This window comes from Myotis daubentonii, chromosome 17 (assembly GCF_963259705.1).
Source record: "Myotis daubentonii chromosome 17, mMyoDau2.1, whole genome shotgun sequence".
NCBI classification, from domain to species: Eukaryota; Metazoa; Chordata; class Mammalia; order Chiroptera; family Vespertilionidae; genus Myotis; species Myotis daubentonii.
The window spans coordinates 43,890,807-43,908,927 of record NC_081856.1 but is presented as its reverse complement, the minus strand read 5'-3'; the positions used below and the strand labels follow the sequence as shown (position 1 = coordinate 43,908,927).

The following is an 18,121-nucleotide window of genomic DNA, read 5'->3' as shown; positions in this document are numbered from 1 at the left end:
GCCTTAAGAGATGCTCAGCAATAAGTTAACAATAACATCAAGAAATGCATGTTCTTCAGCTACAACTACAAAGGGAAAGGAAGTGCAGTAGAAGGGCATTTCCAATCAGCAGTCATAGCTTATATGCATCTGATGTATGAGATCAGATGTCAGGTTTTATGGTCTGTTTAAACCAACAACAGTAACAATGAAAAGCAATTAATCATATTCTGAGGCCACAGAAGTTTGAGTTGGAAGCAATTCAAGCTGCTGGACCGGTATCACACTGCGGCTGATTCATTACGATAGACCCCAGAATCTGTTAAATATCATATCGAGGGAATAGTAGAGCTATGCATTGACATGCCACGTGCCAAGAAAGAAGATGGAGAAGTAAAAGGAATGTTTAATGTTTCAAAAACAATGCTTGGGGCTCCAGCTGCAGAGCACATGTGGGAACTCAGCTTCTCACGTTGGCAACCAACCGAATTCAGGTTCCTGCACTGTGCTATGCTGCCCCGTCCGGGACTAGAACAGTGATGGCGAACCTTTTGAGCTCAGCATGTCAGCATTTTGAAAAACCCTAACTTAACTCTGGTGCTATGTCACATATAGAAATTTTTTGATCTTTGCAACCATAGTAAAACAAAGACTTATATTTTTGATATTTATTTTATATATTTAAATGCCATTTAACAAAGAAAAATCAACCAAAAAAATGAGTTTGCGTGTCACCTCTGACACGCGTGTCATAGGTTCGCCATCACTGGACTAGAACCTTCTCTAGAGCAGTGCATTGCACTGACATCACCTGGGTGCTTTCAAAAAGCATGAATGCTTAGGTCCTATTCTTGAGCAATTGGAAAAAAAATTTTTTTTGTGGGCAAAGCCCAGGTGTGCCTGTGCCTGTATATACATGCGTGCATGTACGTATACATATACACACATATATATGTGTAATTAAGTCTCCTCGGGTAATTTTAATGGGCAGCCAGGGCTGAAAGCCACAGTTCTACAGTTCTAGCGTGTTCACCCAGCTCCAGTGTGAAAGATGTAGAGACGGAAACAAGGGTGATAAGAATGCAGTTAACCTTTGACTGTATCTACCTTTTACATTCATAAAGCATAGTTCAAAGATGATGCTAATCGTTACATTCTAAAAGGTAGTAGAGCAGCCCTGATTAATTCAGAAGAAGGGAAGAGACAAAACAGCAAGACTCAAGTATTAGAAACACACTCAGTCTTATAAGGAAATGACTAATGAAACAGTGACAAAACATTGGTTTCTCCGGTAATTGTCCACACTCCTAGTTACAGGGCCTATAGCCAACCCATGACAATGAGACTGGACTTCTAGGACTAAGAAAGGAACCAATCTCTTCCTGAGTTTGGGCTCTGACTTCCTCGCTGGCACTGGGATGGTGGCTTTGCATAGCACTCAGGGGGTAAACAGAAAACTTTCTGGTTGACTCGAGAGTCTCGCAGGCAAAGGCATCCTCCCCATGTGACATGGAGGGGAAGCCGTTGGAGCAGAGGGGTTGGGGGGAGGCGGGGAGAGCAGAAATTAAAAATGTTCCATGTCACCACTATTAGGCCCCAGGAGAAACATAAAACAATCATTCCACAGTCCCTTGGGTACGAAGCAAATTCTGGCCAAAGATACAAAGTTCTGAGGAAAGGATTTCCCTCCCGGCCAAACGTCTGGTTTTGTCCATCTCTGGGCAATTAATGAGCATGAGCTAAGAAGTGAAGGTGAAAGGTTCATGTATTTCCTATACTTAGAAAAGAAATCTGGATGTGGACCTGCCCCTTTGATTTATTGCTAATGACAACCTGTGTACGATGGATATTAATTACAAGCAGAAGAGCATCAGGAAAGTATCAGAGTGCACTTAGCTGGATTATGGCTGCACTTTAGAGCTCACAAGATGTGAAGGCAATGCTCAGTTAAAACTCCTTATTGGATGTGAAGGCTATTGCAAGGCCTGTTAGCTGAGGATAAGCTGTAGACCCTTCACCCTTCTAAGTCAGTTGCATCTAATTGTAACGATCATCTGAAGCCAAGAAAGACGGATGCTCAGAGAAGCGCAGGAATGCTGAAAGACTGGTGAGGACAGGGACGCTAACTTACTTGACTTGGAAAACACAAGATGCTATCATGATGATCAACATTATATAGAAGATGGGATACGTTAGCTGCATTTTATCCGTCACAGAACACGCGATCATGCCTGAGACAGCTTTCACTGAAATAACAGTCAATGAGGCTGAAAAACAAAACAAAGAACACAAATAAAGCACAGACCTGAGACAGAAGGACAAATATCGTCAGTGTACAGGGCGCGGTGGTAAATGCCCCCATGATGCTTTAAGCATGAAGAGTCTAGCGAAGCAGCAGCCCTGGTGTTGACGCTGGGCTGGACTTCAGATTGGCTTCCGTCCGCTAAAGGTCTGCTGTGTGACTGTGCCTTTTATCTTTGGAGCAAGATGCTTATTTTCCAGCCGTAACTGTTGAAAGGACGCTATAGAGGTTATAATTACTGAGAGATGGGAAAGGAGAAAACAACGAAGGGAGGAGATGAGAAAAGTCGGATTGTCCACGTGACGTTAATGGGAAAATAACTATGAAGCTATACTGAAAAAAATGTAAAGCCAAATAGATGAGAAGACTGAAAACTGAAAAGCAACTCACTCTGTGAGTTTACTAAGAGTTGTACTTGGTCTATGCGTGAACCCTTTGTTAATAAATGCCTACAAGTTTCATTAAAATATTTTTTGAAGATGACACTAACAGGAAGCAGGACCTGAGTATTCATTTTTCAGAGTCAGCCATAAGTCTAAGATTTACACAAGCATGTCTACACACTTTCTACGCTAAAGAGGAACCTGTCCCTTATGGGAACACGTCTTTCTTAGTTTCCAAATAGCAATGAAGAAAAAGTGACTTGACAAGGTTCTATCAACGTGAAAGCAACGACGCATTTTCTGGAAACATCATGTTTCTGTAGGAAGAAGACAGGGCTTCCCTTTTGCCCAGGTCTCTTGAAATTATGTTACCTATGATTCCATAAATTAGCTGAAACCTACAGAAAAATAAAAAAGTTTTACATGAAATCAAATATAATTATAAGTCAAAGGCAATGGGAAGGAGAAATACTGTTTTTGTTGCTGTTGATATCTGGTCATAATATATCTGAACTTTACTCCTTTCAGCTTCTAAAAAGAATATATATATATATATGATGTGTTTAAATAGCAGGTGAAGTGTTCCAACTAGGAAAAACCTTCCAGAATCTCCTTTTCCAAAAACTGAAAGTATACTTTAACTTGAAGGGTACTAGGGCACACTTCCAAATTAGGCATTTTCTTTCTGTTATAAGTCACACTTAACAGAGGAGACCGGTAATAAATTCTAAAAGCAAACCCCCAATCCGAACAAAGAGGCCCTTACAACTGAGCATCTCTTCGTTTTAAAATGTCTTTTGACCTGACCTTCTACATATTTTCTACAGAGTACGACAACAGTCATATCTCAGCGAACCTAGGGAATGTCAAGTATCTCTCGAGATGTGTGTTACTCGATGGTTTAAGTTTGTAAAGTTTGCTCTTGAGGGACCTTGATTTCTCCTAAACACGTTGCTTGTAATCAGAGCACAATGTGATTATGGTCCTGTAGTCGAAACAGCTTGGATTCCCAAAGGGATCACTGATGGAGAAACAGCTGAACACACTGTTCCATGAGCCGCAGAACCTCGGACTGCCAACACCCTTAAAGGTCACCCACTTTTAAAAAATCATCGAATTCAACCACCACCTGTTAAATTATACTTAAACACAAGATACAAACAAAACTGAAATTCTTTACTAAGCAGCTAAACCAACTATTAGTTGCTCGAGTTGATCATTGCATTTTCAAAGCATGCACAATCACCAACTGATTAATCACTATTTATTATAACTCTGAAAGTTATTTCTGGACTGGTATCAAGTTCTTCTAAGATTTTTTTTTTTTTGGTGGAGGGAGGGTGGTTGATGAGGACAGATGGAAATACAAAATTGTAATGCATTCTCATTCTAATATCGTATATATAAAAATAGAGAGTACTTTGTATACACAGAAAAAAAGATTAGAAGAACCTACATACTCTAAGTAGTGGGATTATAAATAAATTTTAAACTAATTTTTAAAAACTATACAAATATACATGTTCATTAAAGAAAATTTGGAAGATGCAGAAAAGCTTGAAAAGAAAAATGAAAATCACTTGTAACCTCAACACTCAACTCCAAGTCATTCTTAACATGTGGGAAATATTTTTGTAGTTATTTTTCTATCTTTACATTTTAAAATTATTTCTAAGAAAAAAAAATCCTAAAGTTATTAGAGAGCAAATAAAATGACCAAATAGTAAAAATTGCTATATATATATATATACACATACACACACATATATATAAATATACATATATGTATCTTTTTAAAATATATTTTATTGATTTTTTTACAGAGGAAGGGAGAGGGCTAGAGAGTTAGAAACATCAATCAGCTGCCTCCTGCACACCTCCTACTGGGGATGTGCCCGCAACCAAGGTACATGCCCTTGACCAGAATCGAACCTGGGACCTTTCAGTCCCCAGGCCGACGTTCTATCCACTGAGCCAAACCGGTTAGGGCTAAATATATTTTTTAAAGAATTAAATATATATCAATTTTTGTAATAGACATACAAAGTCTAGTTTGCATAATTGAGACACAGTTTCTTTCTACAAATCAAAGTTGAAAAGTAGAAACAATGAGAAAGGAATAGAATGCTCAAATACTTTCCTTGAAATCTTTTTGACTTAGCATGGCTAGATTAGAAAATTAGGAAACAAAATATATCCTTACCTAGAAGTGCCACCAGGGTTAGCAGAATCACAATGTGCTTCATTCCTTTTCTTTTATAGAAATATAGGAGAATGCAGAAAATCAATATTTCTAAAATCTAGAAATAAAACAAAAAGAATAAAGTATAAATTATTCTATACAAAGTCTTCAGAATGTCGCAATTCTTTGACTTTGCAATTAATGAGAGTTGGTGAGGTGACTAGAGTCCCTAAGGACAATTATAAATATTGGAGAACAATACTTAAAACCTCAGCTGTCCAGGCCCAGAGCTCTAGCATCACCTACATGCCAGTGGTGCCCAGATCTAGATCTCCAGTCCCGACCTCCCTACAACTCCAGTCTCATTTATCCAGCTCTACTAGACATCTCCACATGCACGTTTAATAGCCATATCCCACGAGTATGGGCAACACTTAACCCTGGATTGCCTGCCTTCCCTACCTGTTCTTCCTGGGGTCTTCACCCCCTCAGCAGGTGACAACACCACACTGCTCCCTCCGCCTCACTCCCTTTCACCCTCTGACCTCTGCAACGGCTTCTCATTCACCTCTGATTTTACTCTTGCCCCTCTACAATCCAGCCATTCAGCAGCCAGAGGAATTATTTAAAATCACAATCTGGATAATATTTTATTCCTAGAGCATACATGTGATATACATATAAGATATTTATGGTGATATGACAAGCATTTGTGTGGCCCTAAACTAAGGAACAGAACTGACCAATACTTTGAAGTCTGTTGTATGCCACTCCCCACTTGCACTCCTCTCTCCTATGACCTCCCCAGGAACCACTGTACTGAACTTTGTGTTTACCACTCACTTTCTTGATAGTTTATCACATTTCTATGTATCCCTAAATGACACCCTGCTTATTTTTGCATCTGTTTGGACTTTATACAAGGGGGGTCATACTGCTTTCATTTGCTTTTTTTCACTGTGCATTATGTTTATGAGATTCATCCAGAATGATACATGTAGTAAAAATATGTTAGATCCAGTAATTCCTATGGTTTCCTATCACATTAAGAATAGAATCCAGCCTGGCTGGCATGGCTCAGTGGCTGCGCGTTGATCTAACCAGGAGGTCGCGGTTCAATTCCCAGCCAGGGCACATGTCCAGGTTATGGGCTTGATCCCCAGTGGGGGTCGTGAAGGAGGCAGCCAATTGATGATACTCTCTCATAATTGATGTTTCTCTCTCTCTCTCCCCCTTCCTCTCTGACTTTCTGAAACACACACACACACACACACACACACACACACACACACACACACACACACCTCCTTCTTGGATATAAAAGCCCCAGCCAACTTCTCTCACCTCATCTTGTACAACTCACTCTGGGGATGGTCCAACCTGCGCCAGCCACAAATGGCCTTTTTTCCTCCGTAGTGTTGGCAGTCCTCAGATTGCTCCTGCCTTTGGGCCTCTGCACTAACTGTGCTGCCTGGAGGGGTCTTTCCCTGATCTTTGCACAATGGCCCCTTCTAGTCACTCAGCTCTCAGCTTAACTGTCACCTCCTCTGAGAGGTCTTCCCTGACCACTTTGATCCAACAGAGCCCCCCGGTCATCCTATCATACCCCCGACTTCAGGTGGCCACTGTGAGCATTTTATCATCATCGGTCATACTTCCTGTTCATGCACTTAGGTGTCTCCTGTCTGTCTCCCCACTGGACATCAGCTCTATGAGGACAGGGTCCTTATCCGTATCGGCTGTTTGCCACCCTGTCCCCAGTATTTAGGGAATTAATAAGAAAATTACACCTCAAATTTATGATGAACAACATGCCAAAAAACAGACCTAACTCTAATAAACTGAAGGTTCAATAAATATTGACTAAATGTCTAAATTTTCCTATCCCCAAGAAAACTCTAATGTAAGTCTGAGTTCTCAATTTTATTTTTTTATCATTTTTTTTCTTTTTTGAGGTCCTTAAGATAATCTGAAGCAACTACTTTTTTCCCCCCCCAAAGAGATGATATCCATGGACTGAAATAATAAATATGAATGTTGCCCGAACCGGTTTGGCTCAGTGGATAGAGCGTCGGTCTGTGGACTGAAGGGTCCCAGGTTCGATTCTGATCAAGGGCATGTACCTTGGTTGTGGGCACATCCCTAGTAGGGGGTGTGCAGGAGGCAGCTGATGGATGTTTCTCTCTCATCGATGTTTCTGACTCTTAATCCCTCTCCCTTCCTCTCTGTAAAAAATCAATAAAATATATTAAAAAAATAAATACGAATGTTTACTTTTCTGACATCAGACAAGTAAAAATACCAACAATAGTAGTTGTTTTTTTTCTTAAAAATTACTAGAATTAGGCACTTCACTACTTTTAGGACTGCATTTTACTTATGGAGCTCTAAGTCAACAATCTCTCCTTTTCCATTCAAGGTTTCGCCTGTTGGTTGGTTTTCTCCTTTAATCCTTTGTGGGCATGGAAAGCAGCAAGACCAAACCTTCTTCATTTAAAAACCCTTTCATCTACAATGGAAACTTAGGTCATCCTTTAGTCTTCTTTTCCTGGTAAATTAAACCAATTATTTTAACTCTTCCTTATAAGACTTATTTGCTAGGCCTTTGATTCAACCAAGCAGTGCTACAAAAGCGATTGAACAACTGTCTCTTTGCCTTCCCGAAGGCGGCCATCAAAACACTGGGTGTCCCAGCCTGTGTACGACTCCTCAACTGTTCACAGAAATATCGCTCTTGGCTTACTCTCTGCTCAACCACAGGCTTCCATTTCTCACCTGATACAGGGACCACAGTTCCCCCTGATGGAGAGAAGAAAGCTCTTCCTCACAGCACAGAGCATGTTAGCTAAATGGATGAGCAGGCCGATTATTAACTTTTTGGTGGGGTAGGGGGTGGGGGATGAGGGTAGTTATCAGTTCTAAAAGTCATGTATGACTTTTTGTAAATCCACTTCTGAGGTTTCCGGTAAATAATATACGAGTTCCTATTCATTCATAGAATGACTGCCGTTGCCGTGGGTTTTGTCTTGTGTTACGACGTCATGGCGCTCCCAGGAATAAAATATTTAAACAGCATGAATGAATGTTAATTTTTTTCTAGCAACATTTCCCCCGTCTGTGAAAATATCAATATTAAAGCAGCTGTGATTCCTGCAGGTTGCTGCAACCCACAAAGAGGCTGCTTTGCTGCTATCTGTGAGGTCAGAAATAATAACAGCGCGGTCTGCATGCTCTCCATATGCTTTACTTGTACTAATTCATGGAGTCCTCACAACCACCTTTGGAGTGGCACTCTTATTATCCCCATTTTACAGGCGGGGAAACCAAGGCTCAGAGGGGTTTTGCTGGCCGGGCAAAAGAGCAGTTTTAATTACTGTAGTTATGATCTTTGCAGGCATGGTTTGCAGAAAAAGCACAGAATCTGCCACATCCAAGGATTAAATATTAATTACTTAGGTGTTTAACAGATTTAAACTAAACTTTAGCTCAAGATCTTAGTATATAATTGATAAGTTCTGGTCTTTAGAGATGCAACATCTAACATTAAATTTCAAACTAAGATAATATAGATCTATTGCCCTTAGAGTCTACTGCCAATGTGTTATTCAAACATGACTTTCTTAAAGGTTTATTTTATGCTATCTTATAAATATCTGGAATTATATACATTTTTGGTGGCATTTATTTTCAAATATATTTTTATGGGACTATGGATCTCTCCCAGGACTGTGAAATTTCTGCTACAGAAATTCCTCTCTCTACCCAGGATGACTAATAAATTGAGTTGACTTTGGAAAATGGCAAAATGCAATTAATTTCAGATTTTTTGGGTGGAAACATAAGGTTTAATAAAAAGTTTTATTCTTTTAAAATGTTTTCTCTGGTGTTAAAACAATATAGGATACATCATCATCAAGCAATGCTGTTTATTCCCCTCAAAATAAGTCCTGATGCATCTTTAATCTCCAAAGGATTTAACTTGGGCTATTAATTTTCTGATCATAAACTATGTGAGCCTTTTCTCACTGGAGGAACAATTTGTTTTGCCTATAGACAAAGTATAACATGTGTTGGTAGGACTTCAAGTTTAGACTATCATGAAATACAGAACAAGTCCTTCTAGTTCTTAGATTTGATTGGTGACAGCTGCAGTAGTTGAAGGACTGGGTATGGTGAATAAGTAGGAAGGTACAATGGGGTAGGCAGGCAGGAGGCACAGAGTATGACAGACCTGAGGAAGCCTGACCTGAGTTGGGAAGCCCAGTCCCAAAGGCTGACGGAGGGCAGGGGGAGGGGAGCCTTCCAATGTAAGAGAGGAGGGAGCTGAGGAGAGAAGGCGGTGAGCTCAGTGTTTAAGATGCGACATTTGAAGAACCTCTGGGACTTCCAGGCAGGGAAGAGTAATCAGTGGACAGATGAGAACAGAGATGTGAAGCTCACAAGAGGCCTGGGGAGAAATGTAGGTCTGGATTTGGAAGTCCTTCTAAATGAGGATGGTGGGGTGGGCAATGAGATCACCCTAGAAACCCTGGATGGATATTTAGCATGAATAGGTAAGAGTGGTTGGCAGAAGAGGAGGAGGTGACTATCAAGAGCCTGGGATGGAATAGTTGGAGAAACAGGGAAAAACAAACTGAGGAAGCAGAGAGGCGAGCAGTTCAAGATGATGATGGGTCATGAGTAAACGCTGCTTCAGGTTCAGGAAGAATTAGGTTCCCCGCCCAGCCCAAAAATAAGGCAATTGCATTTGGCAACTTGTGGGGAGGGATCCACTAGATCCGTGGTCAGCAAACTGCAGCTCGCGAGCCACATGCGGCTCTTGGGCCCCTTGAGTGTGGCTCTTCCTAAGCCTTAGGAGTACCCTAATTAAGTTTTAACAATGTACCTACCTATATAATTTAAGTTTAAAAAATTTGGCTCTCAAAAGGAATTTCAATCGTTGTACTGTTGATATTTGGCTCTGTTGACTAATGAGTTTGCCGACCACTGCACTAGATTATAATAAATGGTGAGTGAGTAGGAGCTGAGAAAACAGAGGGGAATAAATGGTGGTGAGTGGAAGAGAAATAAGAGTTTATTGAAGGGTGTGTAGTATATGGAGATTTTTTTAAAACAGAGAAATCTTCGTTGAGTAAGAGAAAGGGGTAGAGTGGATAGAGTGGGTGACTACAAAAAAAAACAAAACACCTATAAACATTTATGCTCCAGTGGTCAGAATTATATATCAAAGACAGTAAAATATACAGAATTCTTGTCACACAGATGAGGAACTGCCAAACAATAATGTAATACCAGGCAGTTCCTGCTGTGATAGCCCAAATTAAACTTGGAACAAAAACTTTTACATAAGAGGTGTATAAAGTAGGATTGTACTGTGTTACCTGTTTTAACGGCAGAGGACTAGAGCAGACAGTTTTTTGGGGTCATGTCTAATCCTAAAATTACATGGTTCTGAGTACTTTGATCCTTTTTACTGAATTCACAATTACTTTACCAATCCAGCTCTTGGTCAAATGCTCAACTATCCCAGTTTTGTTCTTACTACCTGTCTTTCCTATAATGTTCTTAATGTTATTTCCCACCTAAACCGACTCCTGTAAAAAGTTACATACCAACCACTTCAATCATGTCCTCTCTTTACACCCACTGGATATGGCCACTGCAGCAAATAAAGTGTCCCAATTAGTGGCTCCCAATTTCTGTACCAGCTCATTCCATTTCTTCTTTTGCACATCTCTCAGCATTACCCCACTGTGGCCTGCTTCTCCACAGACAGCCTACTGCATTGTTCTCAATGAGAACTTTTTTGAAGAGAATATCTATCTTGAATAAAATTCAAGGAAGAAAAAGGGGTCTTCAGGTACTTCCCTTTGGACTTGGGAGATAGGTTTCTTTGGGGTTTGTTTGTTTTTACTTTTGAGTTGTCCTAAAGTATGATGCTCTGAAATTGGCCAGATCCAATGTTTTGGGAATTGTTCCAGTCACGGGTCACCCTCAAGGAAGGGACACCTGGGAAGCTGGGGATGTCTATTGCTGAGTTAGTGTTTCAGATACTTTCATGTTGGTCAAATATATTTGCATTGTAATGAGATATTAATGCTGAGAAGAGATATTGTGTTAGTTCTCTAACATCTGCATGTACCAGCGGTCTAGATAACACAGCTCTGCTACTGTAAATAGAATGCTTACCACATAGATCAGGAACTGCCAGCCAACAAAGTAATACTGTACTGTTCTTGCAGAGATAGCCTGGGATATGTTTGGAGCAAAGTTCACCAACAAATACGATCCTGCAAATGCCAATGTCATACCTTTAAGTAAAACAGAAAAGACAAGTTGAAAAGAGATATTTTAATCTTTTTGTTGATGTAAACATCACCTATAGACTGAGCATTAGTTGTACAAGTGCTGACAGTCCCGCCCTATTAAAATATAATTCATCAACCATCCCCTAGATAGCGTCACACATTCACCTGATAGCAGCATTACCTTTAAAGAGGGCTAAGGGCCCTGGCCGGTGTTGCTCACTGGTTAGAGCACTGGCCCGCGCATCCAAGCGACACGGGCAGGTTCATTCCCGGTCAAGGGCACATACCTGGGTTGCAGGTTTGTGCCCTCACCCCAGTGAGGGTGTGTGCCGGAGGCAACCGATTGATATGTTTCTCTCACATCGATGTCTCTCTCTCTCTTCTCCTCTCTCCCTCCACACTCTCTAAAAATCAATGGAAAAAATATCCTCAAGTGAGGATTAACAAACAAACAAACAAACAAACAAACAGGGATAAGGGCCAGGGAATGGATGGGGCAGGACATAACTTCTGACTTTTCTCTGTTGTTTCAGATAGATCCTGGCCTAAGCAGAGAAGTGTTCTGCTAAGATGCGAAGATCAGAACATGTGTATATGGAGACAAGAAAACCCAACCAAGCTGGCTGTTTGGGTTCTTATGGGCCAGTCAGTGCAAGATGGACCTGGATTTAGGTCTAGATGGCAGAGCCCAAGAGGGGGGGGAGTCCATCACCTGACCATTTATTCTGCACTTACTCATCTTGGGAGCCTTACACACAGATACACACACACACACACACACACACACACACACACACACGTGATCTTACACTTAGAAACTCTGGTAAATGAGCATCTTAATCACTGCCACTTTTTTGGCGTCCCTTTAGCAGAAATGAAGGTGAACATTGGCTTTGCTCTACGATATTTATAGCCCAATTTAGTATCTAGAATTCCAGGCATAGCCGAGTAAAATATCACATAATAAACCTATGGAAGGAATGTGTTACTGTCATCACTTTAACATTACTTAAAATAATGGAGGAAGGGCATGTGTGGGGGGGAGTGGCCATGGAGGGGTAAAGGAAGGACACTTTCAAATAACAATGAAAGCTACTTATTTGTTAATAATTAGCAGCCCGAGAAAAAGTGACATAGGTAGCATTTTCCAGGTAGCACCCTTGAAAACATAATTCAACTTGCTCCATCACTGAGGTGGTTTTGTTCTGTACATAATTGACAACAAGCATTGACTCCAACCTGAAACAATTTGATTTGTTGATAAAATCTCACACTTTGAAGACACCAATTTCCTATTCTTCTTAGCCAAATGATTTATGACTTTGAACTCTAGTTTCTGAGAACAAAGAGCATTTGATTTTTCACACAGGCTAAATAATAGCTATTCAGGGTACTTTAGAAGCTATAAAATAAGTTTCATCGAAGTAACAATGCATTCTGTAATGCTTTGTGAAGAAAGAGATCATATACACAATTTTAAAAGCTATTTCTAATGAGATTTTAAAAATAAAAAAATATACATTATTAAGCATTGTAATAAAAGGAAAATAATAAACACCATCTATAAGAACTTGGGCAAAATTATTGGTCAGCCTTGTCCTTTCTTTAGGAATAAAAAATTCTCTTATAATTGTTCAATATTAGGTTTCTAGGGAGAAGGGACTAATAAAAACAGTTTTGTAAACTTGGTGTAGTAAAGTAGAATAAAAGCCTTGAATGCAATTTAGAAGTCTCAGAGACTTCCAACTTTCTTCTGTGAAATCCAAATTTCTTGTTTATATCGAGTTCCTCTGCCAGTTATTTATTTACCTCATTTAACTGTATCTAGTGTCCTTTACATTTCTTTCTAAAAATTTACTTTTGAATAGGTAACGTATGTTAGAAAATTCAAAAGCACACAAGGGTGATGCGTGAAAAGTTAAATCTCTCTTCTACCCTGATGGCCTCCTAGTTCCAAGTTCCTGAGGTTTCCTTTTCTGAGATACTTTATGCACGTGTATATGCTGGTGTGTATGACTTTTGGATTTTTTAAAAAATATGTTTTATTGATTTTTTTACAGAGAAGAAGGGAGAGGGATAGAGAGTTAGAAACATCGATGAGAGAGAAACACCGACCAGCTGCCTCCTGCACACTCCCTACTGGGCATGTACCCGCAACTAAGGTACATGCCCTTGACCAGAATCGAACCTGGGACCCTTGAGTCCTCAGGCCGACACTCTATCCACTGAGCCAAACCAGTTAGGGCGACTTTTGGATTTTTTTACACAGACAATATTATATACGCTCTTCTGTGTTTTATTTCTAATCAACAGACCATCTTGGAGAACGTTTCAGTATAGGTATGGCAGCCTCATCCTCTTCAAGTCTGCAGAGTTATACAGAGGTTGTGCTACTTATTTAACTTTCCAATATGGTCCCCATGTCACATCCTGACACAACCCCTCTTCCCCACATCACATCTGCTTCCACATTTGTATACTGTTCCCATTTATACCAATGTAGATCCTCACTGCATTTTAAAACTCCTTAAAAACAAATAAAATAACTAATGATTCCACAATCATACTTTCAAAGTACTTTTTCATATGCATAATTTCACCTGAGCATCACCTCACTGTGAGTCTGGTAAGTAACTTTATGACAGCTCAGTAGGTCATACCATTCTTTTTTGTTTTTTTATTGTCTAAAGTTTTACATAAGTCTCCTTTTCCCCCAGTTGACTCCCTCCCTCCCCCACCCACAGCTCATACCATTCTTAATAATTTTAATCTCAGCTACCCCAGGCACTTACACAGGCAGTCAGGATAGCTGCTACCTGTTATATGCTTGTGTATCTGGTGTTATTCTTTTTCTATGTGATTAACTATCTCCTTCATAAATCATGTGCACATTTTTCAAAAGTGTTGAAGATCGTCATTAGCAGTTCCGTAAGTGGATTTCCTTAAATTTTATTTATATTCCACTTTTTTCTAAAAGTGGCATGAGATGCCAGTTCCTGCGATTTTTATTTCAGTAAAGCCGTGAATATTCCCTTTCGAAAGACACAGATTTCTGACTTAGAAAACTTGCTGTTGACCTCCTGCTGGTCCATTTGCCCAAAGGAGTGTCTGGAAGAATGAGCCACCGAAGGGAGGGAAACAGCACTTAACACACTCTGTGCCCACAGAAACGCTTACATTTCAGGTTACGAACCGGATCGTGGAAGTCTACTCTCAGCTGAAACTGCTCCCACAGAACGGAAAGGTCACTGCTACTTGCTAGCTGGAAGTTATTTATCCCTCTGTGCCTTGGTCTTCTCCTCTCCAGGTACACATCAAATGTCACACCTGCTCGATTCCAGGAATCTGGCTCTGGGAGAGGCCAGTGTGGGGAACTGATATGATGTTTGAAAAGCTCACCTGCAGGCCTGATGTGACCGAGGATCCTGGGACAATGACCTCAGGATGCTGACTGCCAGGAGTCACAGGCCACCTGAGTTAAGCTTAAACATTAATTCAAAATTATGTCTCTATTGTTATAGTCCAGGGATCCAAAGGAAATGACATAACTAACAGATCACAGAGGAGAAACACTAGCAGCCCTATATTTGCTGCCCACTGCTATCCTCAGGCAGCCAATGTGCGCAGCACCAAGATCTGGGTATTGGTGGGGATGGAACTCAGAGCAGCTGTGGGCAAGCTGCAGGTGGGAGTCAACGACTGGACATGACCTCGATACAGGGACATGGCCCCACCCGCCACCCTCATGCTTAGACCTGCAGCAAATACATTTTCCCATCAAATACAGCTCAAGTCACTTAAGAGTCTACAATGACCTGGTGGGAATTTCAGATTTAACGATATAACATACAAGTATTAATAAAATCACTTCCTATAAACTGGCCATATGTGCAAAACAAGTAAACAAGCTCATCCCTGCTGTTTGTAGACCAGGTGTACTGGGGGGAGGGAGGCAGCATATGCCAAAGGAGGGTAATCTTTTTCCTTTTTTAATCCTCACCCAAGGATATTTTTCCATTGATCTTTTAGAGAGAGTGGCAGAGAGAGGGAAAGACAGGAGGAAACATTGATGTGAGAGAAACACATTGATTGGTTGCCTCCTGCACATGCCCTGACCAGGGCCAGGGCCGGAGAGGAGCCTGCAACCAAGGTACGTGCCCTTGACTGGAATTGAACCCAGGATTCTTTGCTACATTGGCCGATGCTCTATCCACTGAGCCAAACCAGCTAGGGTGGCAATAATTTTTTTAAAGTGATGTTCTTAGCACTATTGATTTCATAGACAAGTGTGGTTGACATGAGAGCCACATTGTGATCACCATCATACTGAAGTGTGATCATCGTAACTATAATGGTAATAGCTAATACTTACTAATATAAGCACAATTCTAAATGTTTTATATACAACTTAATCCTTATAATAAACCTGTGAAAAATAATTATACTATTAAGTTATTATACTATTATAAAATATACTATCTGTATATATTATATGTATATACATAATATCTATATATATAAAAGGTTAAGTAACTGACTGTCCATCCGTTCGACCGGCTCATACATATGACGCGCACTGGCAATCTATCTATATATATATAAAAGGCCAAGTGACTGACCATCTGTCCATCCATCTGACTGACTGGCTGGTACATATGATGCACACTGGCAATTTAAAAATAAACGTTGACTCACACATGCACGATACATATACAGCTCTCACTGGCGCCAATTGCACGTGTGTTTTAATTTTATACGATATTATATATACTACTTTGACATATAATTTTTTGCAGTAATGTAATTACTGCATGAATCTTCTAATTAATATCCTTCCAATGTGCACGAATCTGTGCACTGGGCCACTAGTAATATATAATATTGCATAAAACTATTACTGTCCCTATTGGGCATATGAGGAAATTGAGTCAAAGAGGAAATGACGATCTTATCTGGAATTTTCTAACTAAGTGGAGAGTGTGGATTGAAACCCAGATAGTTACTTTCTTAATGATCACACTCTCCTGCCTCCTGTATGCCAGGGCCGATGAATGGACAACTCAGCCCTGACATTGTAGTCTCAGCGAGTGGCACCCAGGAGCTGTGCGGAGCATAACCTGAGGCCTCACACGGCGTCCCACTGGGGACAGAGGAACTGACCCCCATGGCAGGGGGCCTGGCTGGCCCTGGGGTTCCTTCAGACGAGCTCTCCGAACTGGAAGCCGTTTCATTAGATGGACGCTCCACCAAAAGAGGTCCCACGTCAAACTGATTTGGGAGGAGGTGAGTTCAACAAACTTACATGGTTCTCTAACTGAAAGACCCCTCGGACCCTCAATGCCTTAAGTATTCGCTGTGAATGTCCTCAAGGATATTTCTAAACACATCTGACAATTTATATCATCCTGAAGTAGAGCTTTGTGGACTATTTTCTACTTTGGGAAACGTCTGACATTTAACTGGATGCAGCTGTGCGGCCTGTTTCAGGAGGCGCCGCTGCTCTAGCATAAACGTCTCCTGTTGAAACTCTCGGACTGGGAATGCAGTACAAAGTGGCTGGAGGGAAAACAGCCTAGAATCAGAGCGATGCTTCCATTCACTGGCACCTCCAGCTGCTGTGTCCTCCTCTACGCAAGCCCTGGATCTGAGACCTGCAGCCCCGCTCTTCCTCGGCCGACATCCCGTTTCCCAGCCCAACCGTCCTCTTAAGTAAAACCTGAAATCTCTTTTAATTGGTCTCCGCCCCCCAGCTCAAGGCTAGCGGGTATTAACTGTCTATCATCTAGCTTCTGGAATATGACTTGACCTTACTTCTGGCCTTAAGAGTTTTTTTCAGATTCAGCTGAGCCCGACTCCAGTGAAGATGGATGGGGGGCTCTCTTGGTCCTGGCAATATGTCCCCTGATCAACAGGGCTCCAGCCATGACTTTTGTGGGTTACCTGGAGTCACGGAATAAACTGGGCTCCTGAACACCCCGTGGGACATTCTCTCCCCTCGGTACAAACTCCCCCGATTCCCGGGCTATGACAGTGCCATGCTGAAGGAGGCCTGGATTGAGAAGTCTCTAATGCAGGGAATAGAGTCCTGAACCTGCCATCACAAAGCCTGCCCTTCGTGGGGCAGCTTGGAAGCCCGAACAGCCCATCTGTCCTCTCATCCAGAGACAATGGCTTGTTTGGCTAGATTCGTACTCTAGCCACTGGCCCCAAACAAGCTGACCTCTGGTGTGGGAGGAGGAAGCGGGAGATGGTCCTCGTCTCACAATGAATTTCTTGACATTCTGTCCGGGGAAGCCATCACTAGGTGACTTGAAGTCAATACGTTACTAGTCTCTGGAGAGTGCTGATGAATGCGCTGCAATTTTTATTTTTATGATAAGTATCTGGAGTAAATCCGCTAGGATCTCCCAGACGATTAGATTCCGTACTTTCGATGACAAAGGGAGAAGAGAGGGGAACATACTATCATTTTTGGCTGATTAAAGGGGAGAGAAATCTGGTGCTTTTTTTAAAAAAAGGGGAAAAATCATTAAAATAATTTAAAGCTATTAATCCACTGAGAATCAGAACACAGTCCAAAGCTTGTCATTGCGTTAATAATAGTTGGCGATTCCTTTCAGACATAGCTTTTGTGAGGTCATTTTTTGAGGCCAGTGGTGAAAAGCTTCATAGTCACAGAGCAACATTTGGCAATAAATTAGTTCAGCTTGTTCCCACATGGTCCAAAAATCTTCATTTGTTCCATCCTGCAAAACAAACTGCCATTTGCTTCAAGCAGGGAAAAATAAGTGATTTTCTTTTGCACATTTTGACAATTTAATTTTTAGCATGCTTATATGTTAATCTTTTTTTTTTAATGTCACTATTCTTTTCCTTGTTTGGTTTTAGTCTGTGTAAAGGAAAAAAAATGCATTTTTAGCTTCTAACAGAAAGAGCCAAATTTGCTCAAGGCAACAGCAATACAGGA

The 18,121-nt window shown here is 40.9% G+C and overlaps 1 protein-coding gene across 3 annotated transcripts in view; it reads right to left on the bottom strand.

The window, feature by feature from the left end:
• The window catches only part of NIPAL2 (NIPA like domain containing 2), a 64,119-nt gene that overhangs the window by 8,982 nt on the left and 37,016 nt on the right, over positions 1-18,121 (bottom strand). For 2 of the 3 annotated variants that reach the window (XM_059672136.1, XM_059672138.1), the window contains exons 6-9: positions 14,332-14,505; positions 11,036-11,157; positions 4,868-4,964; positions 2,111-2,246 (exon numbers count right to left, since the gene is read on the bottom strand). In XM_059672136.1, the coding sequence (XP_059528119.1) occupies positions 2,111-2,246; positions 4,868-4,964; positions 11,036-11,157; positions 14,332-14,505 (529 nt within the window). The remainder of the gene's footprint in view (positions 1-2,110; positions 2,247-4,867; positions 4,965-11,035; positions 11,158-14,331; positions 14,506-18,121) is intronic. The other variant, XM_059672137.1, reaches the window with a different exon arrangement.